The sequence below is a fragment of the Thamnophis sirtalis genome, unplaced genomic scaffold, assembly GCF_051295495.1.
Source record: "Thamnophis sirtalis isolate CommonGarterSnake01/CBP01778 unplaced genomic scaffold, rThaSir2_p1.2 scaffold_5, whole genome shotgun sequence".
Lineage (NCBI taxonomy): Eukaryota > Metazoa > Chordata > Lepidosauria > Squamata > Natricidae > Thamnophis > Thamnophis sirtalis.
Window position 1 is genome coordinate 88,534,649 of NW_028261385.1, and position 26,159 is coordinate 88,560,807.

The window sequence follows — 26,159 nt, forward strand, 5'->3', positions numbered from 1 at the left end:
GCAGGAGGTGTTGAGCAAAAGGGGGCAGGGCTTCAATCACACAGTCGCTCCCCCAATCTTAATTTTTATGATTTCTAGATTTTTGATAGACAAAGACAACTGGAGGTATTATTAAAAAATGAAGAGATTTTTTAAAAAAGACTTTAAGATCCAAGCCTTTATTTTTCACATTGCCTTTGGAATAAGCCACTTCTGGTACACTCTCTTAAACAGGGAAACATCTTTCATTCAGTTTGCCCTTTGTGCTTCCTTTGAAGCTGATGTCCATCACTTTGAATGGCATGTGCTCGCTATAGCCATCTTTGGCCACTGAGCCAGCGGTATCCTAAAATGGCTCCATCTTTCATCCCACCGATCACCATCACTGCAGGTTACTAAGTTTGCATTAACTGTTACATACAAGCAACTAAGTTTGCTTGGAAAAGAAATGGGTCACCTTTATTGTATGCTCACATTTTAATGCACCTGGATAGTAATGTGCCAAGTGTATTTCACTCTGGGATCAGTTTGCATTGCAATCCGCACCATATTTGTAAATGTGGATTTTAAAATAAATGAGAGGGGGGGTGTAGCTATTTTTTCCCACCGTTGATCAATCTCATTTGGGAGGGGGGGGAATGATATCCAAAACTAAGGTTGCAGACTGATATCCACTCACTTGAATTGGAAACACTGCGACGGATTCCAATGCTATAACTTTACAAAAGCTGGACAGGGGAAGGAGTTGCATCTTCTTATAGCTCTGGCATTCTTCAACTCCCCTAACTTGTAAAGTTGCCTTAATTTCCACCCCCTCCCCTTGCACTTGTCCCATCTTTAAGACATACGTTCTTTCACTACTTGGAAACGTCGTTACTTTGGATCTGGGTTACTGGTTCAAAAGCTAGGAAACTCTTAAAAAGTGAAAGGGCTGTGGAGAACAAAGCCACGGAAGCAACTCTCGTTTGCTACCGAGGGAATCGGGAAGAGGGGCTTGTTTGGGAGGCGGGATGGAAGCTCTGCGGCTGCTATTGAATTTGTGACCTTAAAAGTTGAAGTGAAAAAAAAAATAAGCGGATTTCTGAATTCACAATAATGCTGAGCTGCAGGACTACACCGCTGGAAAGCCTGCAACTTGTACCCTTCCCACTTTTATTGAATTATAAAATAAAATAAGATACAAAAATACAAAAGTAAATTGGAAAACGGTGGAGGGGAAGAGAAGGGAGGAAGGATAAAGAAAAAAAAAACATTTTCCCTTTCTGTACACTCCATCTCCCCCTTAAGCAGCCAGACTGCAGCTGCTTGATGCAAGTTTCAGGCTAGCAACAGGCTTTCCCCTCCCTGATTCCGTGCCGGGGGGGGGGGATGAATACTGGAAGGGCGTCGAGCTCCAAATAAAGTTGAAGTGGTGGCCATTTAGCCCCGGGCAGCATGGCCGAAGCGTCCAGAAGGATGGAAACTGACCACCTGCAAGCCCATTTCCTCCATTTACGTTCCAAGAAACTAACTCCCGGGAAAGCAAATCTCGCTGAGCGAAAGGCATTTTTAAGGGATAGTAGTAGTATATAGCTTTTTGTGTGTGTGCAATTGGAATACATATTCATTTATTCATATCTCTTAGCAATTTAAGATTACTGAAACAATCCCAACCCAGATCTTACATAATATTAAATTCTTTACAAAAGCTGCAGCTAATTGTGGGGCAATGAAAGATTCCAGTAAGCTTCAGGTTAATTGGAGGGGAGGGGGGGTTGCAAAATTATTATAAGAAAAAACAGAATATATCGCCTCCAACAACTAACACCCAGAGAAACATGGATTAAAACCAGACAAACCATCAGGCAGAAAACAATAAACTATGAACAAGGAGACCATACGCCCAACAACACTGGCGAGACTATATTTATTGTCATTGTACAAAATAAATACGACGATATTAGATGAAACCAAATCCCGTTTTCTGCCAAAACTGGAAGAGGCAACAGACGCGTCCCACTTGAGAACAAGATCTCCTTTCGCCCCACATCGAAAGCTACAGATATGTATTTTTTTGGCCAAGCATGGAAAGGCGGGAGAAGGGGGGGGGGGGAGAGAAAAGGACGTATGTGCGCCTGCGCACATCGCCTCCGCCCCGCGGCTGGCGCCTGCGCAGATTGTTTTCCTGGGCTGGCGTCCGCACTACATAAGAAGATGCAGGAAGGCGGCGCTAATGAGAGCCAGTCTTCAGCCATTGAGAAGAAGAAGGAGGAGGAGAAAGAAGCGGCGGCCCCACTACCACCACCACCACCACCACCAGTAGCACCACCGCTAGTAGAAGCAGCAGAGGCGGCGCCAGAAGAAGCGGCAGCAACAACAGCAGCAGCAGCAACAGCAGCGGCGCCAGAGGCGGAGGCAGAGGCAGAGGCAGAGGCAGAGGAGGCGGAAGAGGACAGCGTTACAAGCGAGGAATCGGAGGCTGACACGATGGTGAAGATCATAGGGGACCTGGTAAGCGAGAAGGAGGCTTCATTCATTGGCTACAGTAGGCCTCGCGGTGGACGGAGGAGAGAAGGACCCCTGTTGGATAACGCGCATACAGAGCAAGCTAGCTCCGGAGCGCTTCTCCGGCCGCTGGCTGCACCCCGGGAGCGCCGCATGCTTAACCGCTTTGGTTTTTGGGAGGACGGGCTTTGGGGAAGCCCTAACCCGCCAGATGCCCTGGAAGGCTATACGGTGCTTCGAACGCCCCACGTGCCCTTTCGATCAGACTAGAACTGGAAGGGGACCTTGGAGGTCCTCTAGTCCAGCCCCTTGCTCAAGCAGGAGAGCTTGCGCCATTTCAGACAGGTGGCTGCTGCTCCAGTCTTTTCTTTAAAACCATCCATTGATTGGAGCACCTGCCGTTTCTGAAGGCGAGCCGTTCCACTGGTGGGTCTTCTCATTTTTTAGGACATTTCCTCCTTCATCCCAGGTTGTTTCTCTCTTTGGTTAGTTCTCACCCGGTTGTTTCTTCCCTTGCCTTGTTCTGGGGCTTTGGAAAACGGTGCCGGGAATTGCTCAGAGCCGAAGTCTCACAAGGCTGGGCAGGGCGCGCCTCTTCCAGCTTCTCTGTCCCGAAAATTTACCCTGGAGGCGCCTTCTGTGGAATCGTCGTCTGGCTGAGTGCCAGGCAAAGGGACTCTTTTCCCCTGGCCGGATTTGACCGAGCTTTGCTTTCCCTCGACTCCATTCCCCTTGGCCTCGGCTTCTGGGGGCCCTTGTCCGTGTTGGAAATCAACGGCGGCGGTGTCCGGCGTCGTCTGCGCCTTTTTGGGGCTCCCGTTCATTTAATTACCTTTTTGGTTTTTACGAGAGCTGGCGAGCAGGATAGAGCGGGCAGGCTGGTTTAGCCAGAAATGACTGGCTGTTCTCTGCCTTCCCATGTTTATTTTTCTCCTCCCCCCCCCCCCCGCCAAAAAAAAACACCATGGGATTTTCCTTCCCTCTTTCAAAATGCAATGTTGTGAACATATCGGAAGGTCCACCTTAAATAAATAAGACTTAAACCTTGTTAAGGTGCAGGAAAGACAGCTTTAAATGGCCCAATCGGGAGATCTCAGAAATTCATATTTTATAGTAGGTTTTGAAGCAAAGGTAAAAAACACCTTATCAGAGATGTATGTATGTATGTATGTATGTATGTATGTATGTATGTATGTTTTCCCACTTTCTTTCCATTTAGGTTTTTCACTGTTTGAAACCACCCTTTCTTGCAACAGATTTTCTAGCCTATGCAGTGTTCAGGAAGACAGATAAGGGAAATTGCAAGAGAAAGGTTGCAAACCATTACTGTCAGAAATAAATGGAACCTCTACTGATCTATAGAGGATCTCTTTGCTCATTGGTCACTTGGAGATTCCCCCCCCCCCCCATCTGGTTGGGAACCTTTGGCTGTTCAGAAGTTACTGACCTACAATTCTTGCTACCTTTATCCATTGAAGATGAAGCTCAGTCACTTTCTGTGGGCTGTGCAGGCTCCTTACCCCTGTCCTTAAACCCATCCACCCCTTGTCTTAATATAAACCTGGCTTGCAAGGTAGATGGTCTCTATTATAAAAGAACTGGGTGCGCCTTTGGAAGACTTGAAAGACTAGGTTGGGGGAATGGGGGTTAGGTTTTCCAAGAGAAAATCTGTGTGGACATTAAGTGTCCCCACCAACTTGAATAGCATCATCGATCTGGCTTGTTTGGGCTTAATTTGTTGTCTCTTGCAAGATCGTAGCCTCTTGTGGAAGCAAAGAAGCCATGTAAGGGGCTGTTGATTGATAGGATTGCCATGTTAAACTTGAATCATCAGAGGAAGCAGATTATTTTCAGTACACTACTTGGCTAATACTGTATTATGTGTTTGTCTGCCTTCCTGGTAACTATGACACACCTAGGTACTTTTGCAAACTAGGAAATCACTTTTGATAGCATGACTTGAATTTTAACTAGTTGGTGATCTACTTTGATTATTCATCTGACAGCCATCTCTTTTTGTGTATTATGATAATACACACCTTAGAAACATAGTTGGATTCATGTTCAGTACCACGCCAAAAGAAATAAACCTTCATTTTTTTCTTTGTCTCTAGCCATATTCTTCCTGTTGCATCTCTTTTCTATCCTTCTTGCTACCCTGAAATCTTAAAATCTGGTATTGTGGCCATCTTTTGGATTTAATGTTACTCACCAGGGACACAAAATTTACTGTGACCTGCTTTTTGTTTCCATCCCCTACTAATCTGTGGGATTGCCTGGCCAGCTTTTGAGAATGAATCATACTGTCATGAGAAACTTTTACATGCTATAAGGCTTGCTGACTAATGTAGTACTGTTGAAGGATTAGGGCAATGAGAGTTGGAGTTGAAAGGGAGAAGATTAACTTTCTACAATCTGATTTTTCTCATAGGAAAATTTATTCTACTGATTCAGATGCCTCCAACACAGTATTGGTAGTGTCAACAACATTGCTTTCTTTCTTGATCTCAGGCAGGAATTTTTCTAGTGCTATTTGGAAATATCCTACTTCAAACCTGCAAACATCAGCATTGTGTTCTGCCAGTGCATTAGTCCATGAGTGTTCAATTATCTTTTCAAACAGCGTGGTCAAGAGCATAAGGTTGAGGAAGGCTGACCAAGGCATTTTGTCTTGCACTCTTCTTCAAAAATGATTCTTATGAAATATTTTAGGGATACCAGCATTTATAGCTCCATCTGATGAAGGAGAAGGATTAATGAACCAGGTAAACTGATATAAGATCACCTGAGGTGACAGTAGAAGTAGGATGTTTTTGGCTTGTGGTTTTGTATTAAGCTTTCTGTAATGCATGGTGATTTAGGAATGCATGCTAAATATGTGGTATCTACAGTATTGAAATGTTGGTATGAATTCAGCCAAAAACCAAGATTTGCTGCTTTCCTTAATCTGATGGTTTATTCTCTTGATCTTTAGCCTATTTTTTTCTCTCCTGAAAAATATTGCTATTTGATTTATTCTCCTAACTAAGGAATTGTTCTCCTTGGCATTTTGAATAAACTAAATCTGTTAGAATTTGCCATCTTTGTTTGCTGTATAGTCAGAATAAATATATAAAAGCAGTCAAAAATGGATTTCTTAGAGCAGTGTTTTTCAACCTTTTTTGTGCAAAGGCACACTTTTTTCATGAAAAAAATCACGAGGCACACCACCATTAGAAAATGTTAAAATTTTTTAACTCTGTGCCTATATTGACTATATATAAAGTGTTTTTCCCACGGCACACCTTACACTATGTCACGGCACACTAGTGTGCCGCGGCACAGTGGTTGAAAAACACTGTCTTAGAGAAGGCGGCCAATCCTGAGAAAATTTGCACAAAGTACTACCATATCAGAACTTTTTGTTTTGTTTTATATGCTGAAACAAGATTTGCATGAGACATCCTGTTGGATTATATTTTCAGTGTCCTTCTATTTTGATGCAGCATTCAAGTTAACCCTTTCTGCTGTGTATTGCATTATTATTACTGCATTCTTTTATGTAACATGAAATGGCATCATTTCTCGTTCCTATCAGCTTTCAAATATGTTTGCCATACAGAGTCCAAAAGATTAGAGTGGGATAAAAGCTGATAAGTCTGTCCCGTTTCTCCATCCATCTATCTTCCCACTGCAATTCCTGGCTTCTCAAATATTAAGTGTTCCACAAGAACCAAATGATGAGCCATCTCTGACATTTAGGAATACTAGTTTGAGAAGGGTAAACTAGTGGAGCTACACTTCTGTTGTATTTGATTACTATAACTTTTTGAATTCCTGTTCCAGCTAAATTCTAGGAATTATACATCCAACACATCAGGCAACACCTGCTTTGATCTGGAGGGCATCAGGTTGGGAAAAGCTTCAAATTAATAAGCTAAACTTTTCTGGGTGTCCCTTCTCTTTCTTTTAAGATTATTATTCTGAGCGTCTTATAAATTATCTTCGGGAAGAATCAGCCTAGTTACTGAATTAATAATTATGCTGTACCTCCTTTCTCCTGGCTTGTTTAACCATCAGAATGGCTTTTAATTTGGCGACCAAGCTTTTATAATTATAAATTTCTAGAGAGATGTTCCATTAGACAAACTAAAATTGGTAATTGAAACCTGGTCCAGTCCCTTGCAGGGCAGATTGAGAGTTTCTGGAAACAGTTGAGCAACTTAGCAATGTGACTAAATTTGGTGGAATTCCCCGGATTGAGTGCGGTAGCACAGATGGTCAACGCATTTGACTTCTCTACTGTTATGAGTAGAGGGAAATGCCTCCTGTTAACCACAGGTGAGATAAGCAGGGAGTTTGTGGAACAGAAATTATCAGAACCAGAGTGATTTGCCAGATAGAATGAGGGAAAGTATGGTACTGCTAGCTGACCCAGGAAAGATAACTGGAAATGTCCATGCCGGACATAATCTGCATCAGGAAATTCGGCTGTTGAATTTAAAACTGAACGCCTTATTCAGGAAATTTGATGGTTTAGAAGATATATTAAGTTGGCCAGTCCAGATAAAGAGGCTTCAAATATGGTATTGGTCCCCTTGGTCAGGTGTTTCTGAAAATCAACTGTTCTGTCATAGATGCACAGCGTAGTGTAAGGAATTCTTGCCTTAATCACTCATCTGTTAAGAAGGAAGAAAGGCTGGCACAGCCACATGGGGTTCTAAGAGCAGTTCTTGAATCCTCCCTCATTGCCTTTCCTGGCAGCTGGGAATTCTCTTTGAACAACATCACACTGGCTGGGGAATTCTGGGAGTTGAAGTTCACCTCCCTTTTAAAGTTACCAAGGTTGTGAAACACTGATCTAGAAAGCTACAGGTCCACCACTTTTCCATTACAACACCGAATTTTTGTTTATTTGGTCAAAGCTGATTCAGTTCCTGGATACTGAGACTCTTTCCATGTAATAGGCAGTTTCTGATTTGATGTTGGACCACAAACTTGCTGGCTACTTTAAGAAATAACGTCTAGGAGGCACCATAGTCTGAAATGGCCTGCCCATATGTTAATCGGAGGATGTGTTGCAACCCTCATCTAGGTATCCCCAGTCCTGGGTGAGAAAAGAGGAAGCTACAAGCCCAAGTGCTAAGTTTGCCTTATTCTACACAATTGTTACAATAGTGTATCTTGGACATGGTTACATTTTTTTTCCATGGAGGTTAAGAGGACTTGCTGTTAGTGTTGCTTTTTGCCTTATAAACTGCAGGCACAAGGATACAGCTATAAAAGTCAACTTTGCATTATCACTTTGAAATGGGTACTCTCGAAACTTCTTAATAAGGGAATTAATATTGGATGCAGATACATAATGTTCAGCCAGCAACAAATGGCAGATGCCGCAGTGTACTTCAGCTAAAATTTCATAACCCTTAATGGGAAAGTTGGCTGGGAAGACGATGTTTCCAGCCCTAAGTATTATTTTTGAGTTTAATATGCAAAAGTGATACAGCAGTCCTTTCAGCTTATTTCTTCTTCTTCTTCTATATTGTACTGCAGTCCATTTGTTCTATTCCCCTTACGTGACCCATTTTAATTGGGTTGTAGAAAAAATGAAAGTTTTTTTCCAGAGGTTGATCTGAACTGTAAAGTCAGGCAGTGCTGTCAGTTTATAGAGACCTTTAGCAGTCTGATCTAAGACAATATTTGCAAGAGGGAAAAAGCTGAAGGAAGGTCTTAGTTTGTGTGCTTAGGTCTTGTTTTTTTTGGCTGAAGCCACAATTGAGGGCAGCTTCTTGAATTTTCTCTAATTTCTTGTGAATGAGGAAGCTCTAAGTCAATTGGTAAACAAACTTTCCAAATCCACTTTTGTCATAATTCTTAGTCTAAATAAACACCCCATCATTCATGCATGCCACTACAAGTAGTCCTCGACTTAGGACCACAATTGAGCCCAAAACATCTGTTGGTAAGTGAGTTTTGCTCCCATTTTACGATCTTCCTTGCCACAGTTGTTAAGTGAATCACTACAGGTGTTAAGTTATTAACCTGGTTGTTAAGTGAATCTGGCTTCCCCATTGACTTTGCTTGTCAAAGGAGGATCACATGACCCTGGGGCACTGCAACTCTCATAAATATGAATCAGTTGCCAAGCATCTGAACTTTGATCCCATGACCATGGGGATGCTGCAACAGTTGTGTGAAAAAGGGTCATAAGTCACTTTTCAGTGCCATAATTTTGAACGGTCACTAAATGAACTGTTAAACGTTGAGGACTTATCTGGTGTTAAGCATTGAGATCCTGTGCTCTCAACTAGGGGTGGAATCACAAAGTTTGACCTAGTTTGAGAGCCAGTCCCCCCCCCCCACTGCATGGACCTTTTTATATTCTGAAGTCCAGTAAGAATATTTTTAAAAAGCAAATGAGAAGTAGCAGGAAATATATTATCCATTTACCATAAAAACCAGTTCATGACCCCCATGGTTTTTTCCCCCAAGCACAAGTTGAAAATGAGCAGGTAGCACCTTAAAATGTTTCGCATTCTTTCTTCTTAACAGTCCTATTATACTGGCCAGCAATCCTGCTGATTCAGGTTAGATTTGAATTGAGTGCTTTTGGCTTCTACCTAGCCTTATGCTAGAGAAATCAGAGTATGATGCCAGAAATAGATACCTTCATTAAGCATTCATCTGAAAACTAGAAGTATCTGCAGCAAACTGTCAGGTTGGTTGCAAAGCTGTACTGGCTGCAATGTGGTAAATGGAATAGAAAATGTATTTCAGATTAATCCAAAATGCATTGCAATCAATATCCTTTTAAGATAGCCTGTGACTTGCTAATATATCAAACTAAGTCATGGTTTGCTTCAGCACAGTCTAATGGGCTGAGGTTCATGCAACCTCTGAAACCAAAATCAGAGTATATTACAGCTTTAACCTGACATAAAAGCTTTTAGCTAGTCATTTTGCTGTAGATTATATTGCAAGTAGTTCTCGCTTACAACTATTCATTCAGTGATTGCTCAAAGTTACAATGGCACAGAAAAGGGAGACTTATAACTGTTCTTTGAAGTTGTAGCCATTGCAGTGTCCCCACAGTCATATGATTGTGAATCGGGCGCTTAGCGACCGATGCATGTTTACAGTAGTTGCAGCGTGCTGTGATTACATGGTCACAGCAAGATTCCAACAAGCAAGGGGGAAGCTGGCAGAAAGCCACAAACTGCAGTCATGAGACATTGTACTTAATCCTGGGTGATTTGCCAACAACCACAACCAGAACTGCTGTCATAAGTCAGTTCGGTCATGTGATGTTTTGCTTTATGATGGCATCACTTAGCAATGGACTTGCCAGTCCAAATTAAGCAAGGACTATCTATATGGACATGGTGGCTCAGTGGCTAAGATGCTGAGGTTGTCGATCAGAAGGTTGGCAGTTCAGCGGTTCGAATCCCTAGTGCCACGTAACGGAGTGAGCTCATGTTACATGTCCCAGCTTCTGCCAACCTAGCAGTTCGAAAGCATGTAAAAATGCAAGTAGAAAAATAGGAACCACCTTTGTTGGGAAGGTAATAGCGTTCCATGCGCCTTCGGCGTTTAGTCATGCTGGCGACATGACCACAGAGACCTCTTTGGGCAGCGCTGGCTCTTCAGCTTTGAAACGGAGATGAGCAGCACCACCTAGAGTCGGGAATGACTAGTCCATATGTGCGAACCTTTACCTTTACTATCTATATATACAATATAAGTCAGTGGACACACTAAGTATAGGTTGAATTATTCTCCTCAAGATACTAGAAAAAGTATCTTGTTATCCTTTGGATGTGATAAGCTTGCAAATGATCTTCAGGATAGATGAGCTGTAGTGTCTATGGAGATGGAAGGGACAAGCTTTTAAGTTGCAAAAGGCTCTTCAATGGGCTGTATGATACATTATAAATATTCAACCAAATGACTGATTGCGGGGCCAGTTCTTTTACTATTCTCTATGGACTCAGAATCCTAACACAATATTGAAACTGGCTATAATGCATGATAGAATGCTTTTCTAGCATTCTATGTGTAGTCCTTGCTTACCAACAGCTCACTCAATGACCGAAGTCAACCATGATGCTAAAAAAAAAAAGTCAAGTTACAACTAGTCCCCAAAGTTGCACCCGTTGCAAGTGTCCTTGAAGTCACTTGGCAACTTTGCTACAGCCACAATGTCTTGTGGTCACCCATGATGATTGACATTTGCAAACTTCGCTGCCAGCTTCTGATAGGCAAGGCCAATGGGGAAGTTGGCAGTAAGTCACAAGTTGTGGTCACATGATGTTACCCATACCAGAATGGTTTGCTAAATGACGGCAACAAAAAGCAATGTTGTAAGTCGGGCACAATCGCAAGAGGTCTTGCTTTATGACAGCGTTCCTTAGTGATGGTGTTTCTGGTCCCAATTGTGGATATTAAGTGAAGACTATTGTATATTCTACTAATGATGCCAATAGAAACCTTCATAACACCTTAATAAGACCAAGAACAGACACAGAAGACCAAAAACCAGCCCAAGCAACTGCTGCTTTTTCCTAAATGAATATGATATAGATCAAACTAAGATATTTTCACTAACATTGATCAGCTGAATAGTTGATTTCAAAGAAAGACGAAGACATTTTTGTTAAACCACTAACCCAAATAGTGTAGGAAATCCAACAATGGCTTATTTGTGCCCCTGCTGATGAACTGGCTGCTTGGATGACTTGAAATGGCAGACTTTCCTTCATTACAATCTTTCCTTTTTGCCAAGGCCCAAATAATTTGAGAAAACAAAATTTGTGCTCCGTGGGGACGCAGCGAGGGCACGATCCACAAGGTGATAGTAATACATTAACTTAAAAGCATGTGGGGAAGCATATGAAATGCAAAGTGTGCAAACGCTTAGCCCTTTGGAATGCAGCCACAAACATTGGTTCATCCTTCAATGTGACTTGAAAGTTACATCTTGATTTTCAGGCAGATAAAATAGGAAAACGTGTAGGCCAGTTCTCCGACTGGGCTGTCTTTAAGTTTCCTCCAGTTGCTGATTCTACAGGGAGAATATTAAGTTAACCAACCCCAACACTAATATAATTTTAATTGTTGTTAATAACTGCACACTTTAAAAAGTGGTTCTTCCAGTTTTCCAAAGGACCTGGGGGGGGGGGGAGAAGAACCCCTTAAAGAATTTTTTAGAACTTACAAGATAAGACTCAAAATGAAGAAGGTGAGTCAGTTCCAAAAAAGTAGAGTAAGATGGGAAAGACTCTGAAATGTGATGTTTTCATTCTCCATAGTGAGGGGGGAGGAGTATCCAGAATGGGTTGACCTTATCCTCTCATGATTGGATTGAGTCAGATAAGCTCTTTGGGCAACGCCCCTTGGCACCAGGTATTCCTGTTTTACTGACTCATCCGATCGTGAGAGGTTGCACATTCTGGATCTCCAGCAATTTACTAGGATTTAAAGAGAATTCATTAGGACCCATCGAATCTTGCCTCCCTGCACCGCGCACAACCTCCTCCTACAGGAATGGGACTGCCACCAGCCACCCTGGGGCGGCATGCTGCCCTGGCCACTGAGTGAATCCGAAGTCACTCAGTGAGGACCTTGGCCGGGCAGCAGGAGGAGAGGGCACAAGCCTCCTGAAGGCAAGCCCAGCCGCGGAGGATTGTAAGTTGAAGGAGCGCTCTGTCACTCCCCTCAGGGGTTGAGCGACGAACCGCGGCTTCCCAAACGCCGCGGAGTGCCAGCGCTGTGGCCAGAGGATCGTGAGGAAGCCGAAGAAGAGTCAGTTTGGCTTAGTGGTTAAGGCATCAGGTTAGAAAGCATGAGAACATCTTACCACCATGAAAGCCAGCTGGGTGACTTTGAGCCAGTCACTCTTCCTTAGCCCAATCCACCTCACAGGGTTGTTGTTTTTTTGTGGGGAAAATAGGAAGGTGTGTTGCAGGATATAAACAAATACAAATAAATAAATGGAGCTGATGGCACAGTCAAGCTAAACATACAGCAACATGAATTTTAGTCAGATTATTTATTTATCTATTTGCCTCCTGGCAAAGAAAAGCATGAATAGTTGAAACTTCAGACACTCCCAATAACCCAGTGCAGAGATTGACAGAAGGGAAGAAATGGGGATATAGTGGAGAAAAGAGCAAGGACCTCACTCTTCTGGACATGAACCAAAAGGTGGACAGCAGAATCCAGAAAACTGCCCACAGGCTACTATGACTACTACAGTGTCCAGAATGTTTAGTCAGATGAACTTGAAGGGCGGGTTTAATCTGGAAAAGCTGGTATGTGCATCCAAGAAATTTGAGAGAACATTGTGAAGGCTTCCTTCCTTGAGAAGCGAAGAAGCAGAAGGGGATTGGCTTGTTTGCTGAAGTCTTAGGTTTCAGGACAAGAGTCCAGCGTTTTTTGGTGCACTCAACTGTGGTGCACAACTCAACAAAGTGGGGATTTTAGCAGCTCTTGCTGTTTGGTTACATTCGTCAGAGATTTTTCCCCCCATTGGCTTTTGAATCATTCTGTGTTTTTTTTCCTTCCTTCTCCCTTCCTCTATGTGTCTTTCAGATTTATAGGGTTTTTCTTCTGTCCTCAAACTTCTCAGACTCCAGAACCAATCCCTGGAGTAATTTATTTCCATTTTTGTCTGTCTCATATGGACAGTGTTTAGAATACAGAACAACTGAGTTGGATGGGATCTTGGAGGTTTTCCAGTCCAATCCCAAGCTCGATCAGGAAACCCTATGTCAGTGATGGTGAACTTTTTTAGCACCAAGTGCCCAAACCGGAAGGTGTGTGCATGTGCAAGGGCCAGAGCGCCGGAAATCGAAGACCAGTTGGCTGGTGCACATGGGCACAATGGCCAGGTGGTCTTTGGGTTTCCAGCACATGCATGTGTGCCGGACAGCTGGTCTTCATGGGTGCCTGAGCACTGGAAACCGGAAGACCAGCTGGCCGGTGCATGCATGCCCGTTTTCAAGCCGTTTTTTAGACCATTTTCAGGCTGTTTTCTGGCACCCCAGAGCTCACAAAGACCAGCTGGTGATGTGCGCGCCGGAAATCAGAACAGCAGCTGGCAACAGTGCGCATGCCCACAGAGAGGGCTCTGTGTGCCGCCCCTGGCATGCGTATCATAGGTTCGCCGCCATGGCCCTATACCATTCCGCACAGCTGCTGTCCAATTTCTTCTTAAAAAGCTCCAGTGATGGAGCACCCACAACTTCCGAAGGCAAGATTGTTCTCATTGCCAGGAAATTTCTCCTTAATTCTATGCTGGATCTCTCTTTAATGAGCTCCCACCCATTACTTCTTCTCCTGCCCTCAGGTGCTTTGGTGGATAGATCAGCCCCCTCTTCTCTGTGACAGCTCCTCAAATATTGGAAGACTGCTACCATAATTAACATTTATAACGTTGTTCTTGTTTCCTAAGAGAAATCTCTATGATTTCCATATGACAGATATGGCTTACAGCCATTTTTGAACTCAGAAGCTGAAACCTAACTTAAATCTGAAGTGTCTCTGATTTGCAGAATAATCCGTCTGCTTTTTTGTCCTCTGGACCAGTAACGTTCGATAAACCTAGAGCTTTGGGTTGATTTACACCAGGGATATCAAACTCATGTCACCGTGGCGTCACATGACATATCAGCACTCCCCCCCTTTGCTAAACTGGGTGTGGGCGTGGCCAGCACATGACACTTCCGCCCCATGGCTGGGAGTTTGACAGCCACCATGGTTCAGATAATTTGGGTTTGTCTGCAATAATATGTGAGGCTGCTTTTGAAAGGTTCCTAGAGCCTACAGCTGGTGTAGAACAGTCTGCATGATGGCGGGGGAAATCAGTCTTTTACACCTGTGTTGTAGGTCCCCTGCATATTGCCTGTTGGGTTCAGCTATAATTCAATGGATTGGTCTTGACAGGAAAGATGTAATGCAGGGGTGTCAAACTCAAGACCTGTGGGCTGGATCCGGCCCATGGGGTGCTTAGATCTGGCCCTCAGGGCCACCAAGGAAACTGTGAAGGACCATCATGCGACCCTCCCAAGCTCCGTTTTTAGTGGCTGAGGGTTGCAGGAGGCTGTCACAGCCAAAAACTGAGATTGGGAGCCTGTTTTTGCTGGCAGAGTACTCGAGCCACCACAGGCCACCCTGGCATGAGTGATGTCAAGATGGCCACGCCCACTCTGGTCATGCCCTCTCCCCCCCTCCCCCGAGGTCAAATTCAACTCTGATGCAGCCCTCAATGAAATCGAGTTTGACACCCCTGATGTAATGTGTTGGGTGTAAGGGAGTATTTTTTTTGCTCCTATAAAATGGTCTTGATTCTTTTTCCCCAGAATGAATTCCAAGCTGAATTGGCAAATGCTGGGACCAAGCTCATAGTCGTTGACTTCTCCGCCACATGGTGTGGGCCGTGTAAAATGATCAAGCCTTTCTTCCATGTAAGTAACTTAGATTCTTTCAACATTTTGTTTAATAAAGCATGAGGAGAGCAGGATGTTGCAGATGGGGATTCCTTAGAAATCAAGGTTACGTGAAAGAGATGGGTAAGAATTCTTGAACCTAGAGGGGTTGAAATATTTATGTGCCTCTGCTCATGCTTATCTTGTGCTATTTGTCCGTGCTTTCATGAAAAGCGGGTTGTTGTCTTTTCCAAACTGTCAGTAACAACAGCATTGATATATAGAAACAGTAGCATGTTTCAGTCAACAGAAAAAGTTTACTTTGTTTTGTTTCATTTGTCAGGCTCACATGCCATTCCAATCATAATTTTCCCTTAATTCGGATTAACATCATCATCATTGGAACCTGTACTATCATCTTAATGTTCTATTAAAGGCCTTTGGAATGATGCCAAAGATGCTGCGGTTGACCAAACCTGCTGGAAAACACTTCCTGGCCAATGTGTTCTGCACAGATTAAAACAATAGTATAGCAACAAAAGTTAAATCAGTAAAATATAATTTCCAGAGTAATGCCACAGCTTTATTAGGACCCGCTCAAAAGACCTAAAAGTGTATGCAAGTTTCAGATGTTTCAGTACTCTTCAAGTACTGAAAATGTTAACCATGTTAACAAATAATGGGGAAGGAACATTCTCTTACATTCTCTTACAATTAGACCACATCTTGCATTGTTACACTCTTGCGACAGAGTTATAATTAAATTATGGTACAAACCACAAACCGGAAGGCTGAATGCTTTTTCTTTCTCTATATGTGAGGCAGGCTTATTATACAAAATATGCATTTATGTGTTAACCCTAATATCTACAAGTTATCTAATTAGACATGCCTAATGATAAAAGTGACTGTGTTGGATCTGTAAATGAGAAGTGACAATACTTAATCTGTTATAATAGCTCATGTCTTAGGTAAAGACAACAAATCCAAATGCTGCATCAATCAACTTTTTCCAGTAAAGGCAACCAGATATAATTATTTTATTCTTTTAACCATGGTCAAAGAAGCCAATCTTACACTATATTGCCAAAAGTATTCGCTCACCTGCCTTTACTCGCATATGAACTTACTATAAGTGACATCCCATTCCTAATCCATAGGGTTTAATATGACGTGGGTCCACACTTTGCAGCTATAACAGCTTCAACTCTTCTGGGAAGGCTGTCCACAAGGTTTAGGAGTGTGTTTATGGGAATTGTTGACCATTCTTCCAGAAGTGCATTTGTGAGGTCACACACTGATGTTGGATGAGTTTACGTGGCCTACCATTTCGTGGCTGAGTTGCTGTTGTTCCCAAACACTTCCACGTTCTTATAATACAGCTGACAGTTGACTGGAATATTTAGGAGCGAGGAAATTTCATGACTGGATTTGTTGCACAGATGGCATCCTATCACAGTTCCACGCTGGAATTCACTGAGCTCCTGAGAGCGACCCATTCTTTCACAAATGTTTGTAAAAATAGTCTGCATGCCTAGGTACTTGATTTTATACACCTGTGGCCATGGAAGTGATTGGAACACCTGATTCTGATTATTTGGACTGGTGAGCGAACACTTTTGGCAATATAGTGTATATACACTTTCCTGAGTTTTTAAAATTATTCTTTTAACTCCTTCAAAAATAAGTCTCAGAGGTAGTCTGCTGAGCATTTGTGCTTCAAAGTGAAAAATCTTTAGCAAATTTCTTTTGTATCATTAAATAAAATATATCCTTTTGTTTATCACTTAAAAAAAAAGTCCTTCCAAATCTTAGCAGAGCTCCTTTGTATATACAGAAGAGAAAAAAAATCAAATAAATGACCTCATTTAATATCTGTTCATCTTTAGAGAATAAGTCATCCATCAGAATTAGTTGCATTATATTTAAATCCCCCTTCAAATTAATTTCATAGATGTCCATTGCAGCTTGTTTTTGTTTTACAAATTCATTGGAACATGGCCTTTTCAATTTTATCAAGGATTGTAACAACTCTGTCCAAACACTTGGTTGAAAGGTATTCAAAAATTTGCACTAAGGGCTATTGTTCCATTTTCTTTATTCTCTTTCCGTAGTGTCCAAAATTCAAGAATTCCTATCATAAAAAAAACCTTAGGCAATCTTTATTTTCCCATGAGAAAATATCTTCTAAATATTTCAGAAGTATAATTCTGAATCCTCTGGCCCTTTAATCCATTGTTAGGTTTCCAAAATCTGTACACCAATCATCCTTTTTCTGCATAGTCCAAAAGAATTCATGTATCTTTAAAAAGTTTACATCAAACTTGCACCGTCTTTTAAGGGGATGGAAACTCATTTGATGAATATAGTAGAACCTTGCCAGTCTGAAAACGTCTTAATCTCTCCAATACAAAAAAGTAAAAAAAAATCTAAAAAAGTAATTAAGATATAAGGTTTAGTTGAGCCTAACATCCATAAAGGCTGTTTGGAGAGTATGTGCTTGATATAATCCTGATTTCTAGCCATTCTACTTATAAGGTGACAAAAAAAGTCATTTTCCATGGACTACTCATGAGGATAGCCTATCCAGTGTCATATAGATGCCTGTGCCTATCCCTCCTTTGTTCCGGAGAAATTATGGCTCATATCCAACATCTAGCCACAATTCCCTTAGCAAAATCTGACTTGCCACAGTTCTTAAAAACTGGGAATTCTGCTTCTTTTTACCAGGGCTTTCGTGTCTGTTTACTTTACACTTAGCTGTATATTATCCTCCTCTCTCCAGCCCTTATACTTCAGTAGGCTCTGCTGTAATTAAATTAGCTTTGTGGTTGATCCTTTATATTAAATTGTTTTTGTTTTGTTTTGTTTCTCGGGTCTTATCAGTGTGTAGGAGGGTTGCTCCTACAATTAACTTGCAGCTGGCCGGCTGACTGTAGCAGGCTGCATTTTTGGGAGCTATGAGGCTCTGCTACTCTTTATTCAGCTGTGGTAGCTTGAGTCTCTCCAGACCCACTTAGTTTCACCTCATCCAGACACAATTGGCTGCTTCTTTAGTTCTCCAACGTAGTTTCTTTTCTTTCATCCACAACTTCCACATCTTCAGAGTGTCTTTCTTTTATTTCCCACAGTTCAAAGTGTGGTCCTTTACTTTCTTAAAGTCTCAAGAGAACACAAAACCATGAGAAAGGAAAACACACAGCAACTTTTGAGTTTTTTCTTCCAGGGATCTGTAAATTAAAGTCAGTCTCAAAATACAGATGATAGATTTAGGCGATGTTAGATATTATCTGAGTCAAATAAAAAAAAGCACATAAGGAGTAGGAGTAAGATTAACCAGCCCTACAAGTTTTAAAAGCATCACAGCTAAAGGGAGATGTCCATTAAAACATAATAAGGCAGGGACTGTGGAAAAAATGTAAGCAGTATTGCAGCATCTTCAATCCTGTGGATTTTTCTGGCCCCATCAAAGGTAAAAGCTGTTTGGGTTGTTGATCTTAGCTGCTGCAATAATCTTGAATGACAGCATTCCTTGTCTGGGACACAACTCAATTCTGAAATGCAGTCTCTTTCCTTTCAAAATGAAGAAATCTATAACAATAGGTCATGTGTTTATAACAGCTGGCAGAATTATTATAATTCCTTATCTTGGTTACACTCTTGGAGACATGGAGTAGTAGTATATGACTAGTCCAGTTATTTGATGTAACAGTATGGCAAAAATTGGGCTTTTTAGTGTATGAAAGCTATAATAGCAAGCAATTTTTTTCCTACTTTGCCCTGGGAACGTCACCTTTTAACTTTTCCTCAATCGGGCAGAATCCTTTTCATTTAAAGCGGCGGTGGTGAGACCCCTCCTGAAGAAGCCATCTCTGGATCCAGCTGTTCTTAACAACTATCGACCAGTCTCCAACCTCCCTTTTGTAGGGAAGGTTGTCGAGAAGGTGGTGGCCTTCCAGCTCCAACGGTCCTTGGAGGAAGCAAGCTATCTCGACCCCTTCCAGTCGGGCTTCAGACCCGGTTACAGCACAGAAACCGCTTTGGTCGCATTGACCGATGATCTCTGGAGAGCCAGAGACCGAGGCCATCCCTCTATCCTGGTTCTCCTCGACCTCTCGGCGGCTTTCGATACCATCGACCATGGTATCCTTCTGCGACGACTGCGGGAGGTGGGGGTGGGAGGCACTGTTTTGCAGTGGTTCTCCTCCTACCTCTCGGACAGGTCGCAGTCAGTGTTAGTGGGGGGGCAGAGATCGACCCCTAGGCCCCTATCATATGGGGTGCCGCAGGGTTCGGTCTTATCCCCCCTACTATTTAACATTTACATGAAACCGCTGGGTGAGATCATTCGGAGGCACGGGATAAAATACCATCAATACGTGGACGATACTCAGTTGTATCTGTCCGCCCCGTGCCAACTCAATGAAGCGGTGGACGTGATGAGCCGGGGTCTTGAGGCCATTATGGACTGGATGAGGGCTAACAAGCTTGTGCTCAACCCGGAGAAGACCGAGTGGCTGTTGTGTTTCCCTCCCAATAATTCGATCAGTGTTCCATCACTCAGGCTTGTGGGTCAAACTTTATACCCCTCAGAGAGGGTTCGCAACTTGGGAGTCCTCCTGGATCCACAGCTGACTTTCGACCATCATCTGACGGCTGTAACCAGGGGGGCATTTGCCCAGGTTCGCCTGGTACGCCAGTTGCGACCCTACCTGAATCGGGAGGCCCTCACAACAGTCACTCGGGCCCTTGTGACCTCTAGGCTGGAATACTGCAATGTGCTCTACATGGGGCTGCCCTTGAAGAGCATCCGGCGACTTCAGCTAGTCCAGAACGCGGCCGCGCGAGTGATTGTGGGCGCACCTCGGTTCGCCCACATAACACCTATCCTCCGTGAGCTGCGCTGGCTACCTGTTGATCTCCGGGTGCGCTTCAAGGTGCTACTTGTCACTCATAAAGCCCTCCATGGTAGTGGATCTGCGTACTTGAGAGACCGCCTCCTGCCAATTACCTCCCTGCGACCAATTAGATCGCATAGATTAGGCCTCCGAGTACCATCTGCCAGTCAGTGTCGACTGGCAACCACACGGAGGAGAGCCTTTTCAGTAGTAGCTCCGACCCTTTGGAACGATCTCCCCGTGGAGATTCGTACCCTCACCACCGTCCAGACCTTCCGCATAGCCCTTAAGACCTGGCTAGCCCGCCAGGCCTTGGGATAAAGACAATCTGTCCCCACCCGAATGATGAATGAATGTTGCTTTTATTTTTATCTTTATGTACTATTTTGTGTCTATTGTTTGTACCCCCCCTTCCCCCATTTTATGTAAGCCGCCCTGAGTCCCCTCAGGGAAAAGGGCGGCCTATAAATGTTAATAAACAACATAAACAAACAAACAACAACAACATTTCACTAGGCAAAAGTCAACAAGAGTTTGGCCTCAGAGTGAAGTTTATCTTCTAACATGGACATCCTTCAAAATTGCATGTCCTCTCACTTATTGTGTCTTGGCAGTTGTCATCCAGTAGCCTGGCAATCATAATAGATAATATCAAATCAATCAATCAGTCAATACAGTAAATAAATAACGCATCCTGAATGTTCTCCTCAGTCTCCTTAGGGCTGTGCATTGCTTCAAATTCAAGCCCAAACAAGATGCTTGGTGCCCAGCGCTAGTTTCTCTTGGGCTTTAGGCCTGGGGGAGAAAAATGCATTGCAGATGATTTAATTCGGCATCAACAGGAGCTCATCCCACCACGTGTTAAGTGTTTTAGGGTAATTGGTCTCCATAGTCTTTGCTGCTTTAATTAATGAAAAGATAAGACTCTATTTATTTGTCTTTGGCAGATGAAGATGGGTCATTGTCTGTCTCCCCACCACACCCCTAATTTGCCAGGTTGGTTGTTTTTCTCCAAACTGGTGGGTAGACAGGTTCAGAATTCCTTTAAAAACAAGGCTAGGACTTGCAGGTAGATTTCAGGTTTTGCCTACTTGTTTCCAATACTTGATGGTCTTTTTCATACCCTGTTTGTAGATAAAAATGGATACTTTCTCCAAAGTGCAAATGCATAGTATGGCCAACAGTAAGATACGTTGGATGAGACATTCAGGAAGATCTAGCAAAGCCCAGATGTGTATATTAATCAATTGTGGCTTTAAATTTAAGCTCCATATGCCTAATAAGGAATAATAGTATGTAAGTGCTAATTGAGATCAGCAAGCATACTTTGTGTTCAACAGTTTCTTTTTCCCCCTTTCATAACAGAGCATGGTTGAAAAATATCCAGAAGTAGTCTTCATTGAAATTGATGTGGATGATGCTCAGGTAAGTTCTAGAGTAGCACTCCCAACTTTGGACAAAGGCAATGCAGTGTATTCTCATAAAATCTTTGGATTTAGGCACAAATGCTTGTAACCAAACAACATGCTATATGTAATTCTAATTGAGGGTTTATGTTTCATATATTATTTGTTTTTGTTTGTTTTTGTTTGAAAATAAAAAAAAATCCTTGGATTTGTATAACTTCTAGTTATGTAAGGCTGAAGAACTTAGCTTTTGGGAGGTGAGAAAGTTCTTTATTTTTTTTATAGCACAAAGTGAACTTGTCATTGTGATTTGGGTGTGGAGGAATGTATGTGCAGTTAATTTAAAATGGCTTCAAAGCCACTTAAAAATGCGCAGTAGCCACTTAACCTGCCTGCCATCCTGGGACTTACAACTTCCTGCCAGTTTCCCCGATGTCATCATTGTGGGAAGCCATCTGGAAGTTGCCTTGCCTAACAACCACGGGGTTCAGTTAACAACGGTAACCAGGACTAAAGGGGTTGCCATTTCTAAGTGATGTTGTCATGCTGCTTGACTGCTTCATTTAGCGATGGAATTTTGATCTAATTGACATAAATTGAGGAAAACCCATGTATGTTTAAACAGCAGCAGCTTAGTAGCAAATACAACATGTATTTTTAATAGTTTGCTCTAAAAACTTGAAATATGGCTCCTCTCCAAACACGGAAACCAAGCCCATTTATTTCAGTGTCTACTCTAACTAGCTCAACTATCAGGCGTTCAAACAAAGGCCTCAGTGCCATAGATTAAATGTTGAAATATTACATATACTACAAATACATGTAATATGAGGTACAGCCGCTCCCTTTAAAAGAAAGGAGTGAGTGTAATTGTGCAGATACAAGGGAGAACTTTAGGCAGCTTTCATCAAATTTCGTTGAACAAGTCAAGACTCAAAAGTGCATTGAGTCATTCTGGATGGATCCACATAGCATATTAAGACAAAGCTGAACATATTATAATTTATCAAATAGGCTTCATATATTTGCCTACCGTACATAAATTGCATTGGGATGCCTGATATTAAATCAGTAACATGTTTTGTTGATCGAATTATTATCTTGTCTGACAAGTTAATTTAGAAATGTAGCATGTGAAACAAATTTTTCGCAAGTGTGCCTTTTTATATAAATGAATCCGAGTCACTTGAAATAAAAGTACAACTTAGTTTTTGATCTCTTGATAGTGAGATATTTGGCAGTGATTAATTTGTGCAAGATGAAGTACAGCTTTTCCCCAAGTGTAAGGCAGAGTGCTAATTAAACTTGTTTTACTTAGCTTGGAAGCAAGAAGGGCCATCAGAAGTAATAAGCTTTTATTAGTTTGATGAGTAAACACTGCCTAAACTTAAAATTACACATAATAGTGTCTGCAATTGGCCTTTAAGAAAACCATTAACATGAGTAGATGACATCTAAATTAACTGCTGGATTAGAGAAAGCTACGTTTGCTTCCCTCAGGTGGAATGAAAATGGATGGGAATGTTTTTTAGTTCTAGTAAATTTTTAAAAAGGGGGGAGTGTTCTCATATTTGACACATGTTACATGACAAATTGTAATTCATCCTAAAATGCTGAAATTGCAGAGTTCCTTTCACAGCAAAGGATATCTCCAGATTGCTAGGCGTTGCCTAGGAAATCTTATTAATTAACTCTGTGAGTTGTAGTTTGGCCAGTGCTGTCAAAATAACATAAAGCCCACAAGTCTATTCTGGCAAGAAGGAGTTTACTAGAAAATGTAGCCCAAGTCTTCACAAGATTCTTGGCATTTTCCAGTCATTCATAACACAAATTATAGAAATATAAGGCAGGAAAAGAATGCACTGGAGAGTAGATGATAAGAGGAATTCTATCAGTGGCTTACAGTATTCTTACAGCAGATGGTCATAACCTTCAGATATCCAGGACTATAATTTCCATAAGTCTTATTTGCATTGCCAATGGTTAAGAACTCTTAAGTGTGTGATGTTGTATGTGCTGATAGCAGCAAGAATACTTTATGCACAAAAATGGAAGGATACTTTGATTCCCACAACAGACAAATGGCTCAGGGGTGGTATTTACTTACCTTCCCTACCGGCTTGCAAATGTGAGCACACGCATGCATATGCTCTACCTTCCACGCATGCACTTTGCCTAATAAATGGGCCGAAATGGGATGCTGTAGAGCTGGGTGGCCCCGTCCACCCACTATTTCTGCTATGGGTTCGGGCGAACCAGGCAGAACCAGCAGAATATAACCACCTGGAATGGCTGCAAAAATTGATGGAGTTAGCAGAGAAAGCTAATCGGACTGCTTTGCTTAAAGAAAATAATACAACTTTTTTTCTATTTGGAAACCATTTCTGCACTTTATGCTTGTGGTGTAAAAAAGTGAAACTTCGCCTTTCGATTTTGCCAATTAGATAGGCTTGATGTTATAGAAATGGCTAGTATATATTAATATATAAAAGTAAACCTTTGAGATATTGTGTTATCTTATACCAAAAGGAGTCAGAAGACACCTTTTTTTTCTCTTCCCCCTTTCCCTCCTTATCTTTCCATTATCTTTATTTTTCTTTGTATGTTTTGTGTTTTATATTTTGAGAAACCAATAAAATGTGTTACCTGGAAAGAATTCTATCTCTTCTGTGATATCTGGAACTTACCAGGTTTCTTATTTCACTAGAGTTTGTTTCACTTTTCTTAACCTCTGAGATACTCAGAAAAAAACGCCCACCTATGACTTATTTTGATACAGATTTTTGTCTCTTCGTCTCTGCAAGACACCAATGCTGCATTTTGCCTTAGTTGCAGTATGTGAATGACAGAAGGGAAAAGAATTCTGGGGCACAAAGAATTCTGCTCACGTACCATGTCAAACTGATTGGAGTAACCTTTTTCATCTCTTCTAGGATGTGGCCTCACACTGTGATGTGAAGTGTATGCCAACATTCCAGTTTTACAAAAATAATGAAAAGGTATTTGCTCTCAGATTTCCGGCAAAACATGCACTGAGCTTGAATGTTACTTGCAGGGATCCAAATGCATTCTCGCTTTTAAAAGATTTAGTCTGAAATCTGGTACATGGTGACATTCATCCTGTCCAAGCTGCCACACTTCCAGGTAGTCCTCAACTTACAACAGTGCGTTCAGTGACTCTTCAAAGTAACAACATAACTGAAAATAGTGACTCAATGACCATTTTTCACATTTATGACCGTTGTAGCTCCCCATGGTCACGTGATTTACATTCGGCTGCTTGGCAACTGACTCACATTTATGATGGTTGCAGTATCCCAGAGTCACATGACCTTCTTTTGCAACCTTCTGAAAAGCAGTCAACGGGGAAAGCAGATTCACTTAACAGCCATGTTACTAATTGAACAACTTCAGTGATCCGCATAACACATGTGGCAAGAAAAGTCAAAATGGGGCAAAACTCACCTAACAAATTTGTCACTTAGCAACCTATATGTTTGGGCTCCATTGTGGCCTTAAGTTGAGAACTACCTGTACTTTGTTCCCCATGAGCTTTAAATACTAAATAATAAGTATTCCTTTGTATAATACTAATATAGTATCTTTAAACAGGCTTGTGAATTAGGCCACAAAATCTAGTAACCTTGGGTTTTGGGAACCAAGATCGGAATATATACTACCACCCTCGTTAAAAAAAAACCTAGTAGGATCTAGGAAGAGTTTCTTTTCCAAAGCAGGCCCAGTTCTCTGGAACACCCTTTCCTTCTGGAATCTCAGAGCATCCCTCTTAGCCTTCCAGAAAGCTAGAAAGTATTGCTTCTCCCCAAGTGGGATATGGTGAGGTTGAAGTCTGGGGATTGAGGTGTTAGATCAGTGTTTCTCAACCCTAGCTGGGGAATTCTGGCAGTTGAAGAAACACTGTTAGATGGTGTAGTGAATGATAGTTGGTAGCAGATTTGAGGTTTTATAATTGTGAGCTTTCCAGAGTTGTGTTTCATAGGATGGGTGACCATTAGTCTTTAGAAAAGTATATTCTTTATGGTAAACTGCTTGAGGAAGGAGGTTGTTAGATGTTCACTTCCTTGATGATCATCATGGAATCAACATTAAATAACCATTTAATGTTGACATCTGTTAACAAGTGGGTGACTCTTCAAGTAAAAAGCCTTAAACTTAAACTCTCTGTATTTCAGGTGCATGAATTTTCCGGAGCAAATAAAGAAAAGCTGGAAGAAGCCATTAAGAAGCATATGTAACCAAAGGTCCTTAATTCGTGACTGACTGTTAAATTATAGCCTTTTCTACATAACACACTGATCAAGTTAGAATATGTATTCAGATACACATTGACCCTTCAGTCTGTAAATGAAGATAATAAAAATATATATAAAAGGTTCTGTGTCTTGCTTGAACAAATCAATTTACCTGAGTAGCAATCTTGTTACAGTATCTAGTCTGCCTTCAAGATCTTGTGACTGTCTGTGGGTGAGTGGGCTGTGTACATACACTGATACGTTGGCACTTTCCCCTACATTAACCCTTCTTCCCAGGGAAGAAAGGATTTGAAAAGGTGCTTTTTCCAATTGGATTTTATTTTTTCTCCCTGGTGTTTCGCTTCTCATCCAAGAAGCTTCTTCAGGTCTGAAAAAGACTGAAGAGCTGAAGAAGCTTCTTTGATGAGAAGTGAAAGTTGCCTTTTGGAAAAAGTCTCTTTGGGACAACCGTGACCTGGATGATCGAGAATCTCCATAGATACTTTGAAAGGGAGATTTCTTGGATAAAGATACCATCTGCTTAGATGGGATGACCAGCAAGCACTTGATCCATGTTCTGACTTTACCCATGGCATTTCTCAAACACTTCATACAACCTTGTTTGGTTTCCAGTTTAAAAATCTGATTGCCCAGTTACTTGAAATTGAGTGACAATATAATTTGAAGTGACTGCTCAGTTTTTGTATTCATCAAAAACAATTGGAAAGCATGTTT

The 26,159-nt window shown here is 41.8% G+C and overlaps 1 protein-coding gene across 1 annotated transcript; it reads left to right on the forward strand.

Annotated features, from left to right (window-relative positions):
• The first annotated feature begins 2,157 nt into the window (after positions 1-2,157).
• LOC106555383 (thioredoxin) lies at positions 2,158-25,563 on the forward strand. Its single transcript, XM_087716166.1, has 5 exons — positions 2,158-2,469; positions 14,802-14,906; positions 21,131-21,190; positions 24,105-24,170; positions 25,365-25,563. The coding sequence occupies exons 1-5, from the start codon at positions 2,173-2,175 to the stop codon at positions 25,425-25,427; spliced, it is 591 nt and encodes a 196-aa protein (XP_087572292.1). The 5' UTR covers positions 2,158-2,172; the 3' UTR covers positions 25,428-25,563.
• Positions 25,564-26,159: the final 596 nt, after the last annotated feature.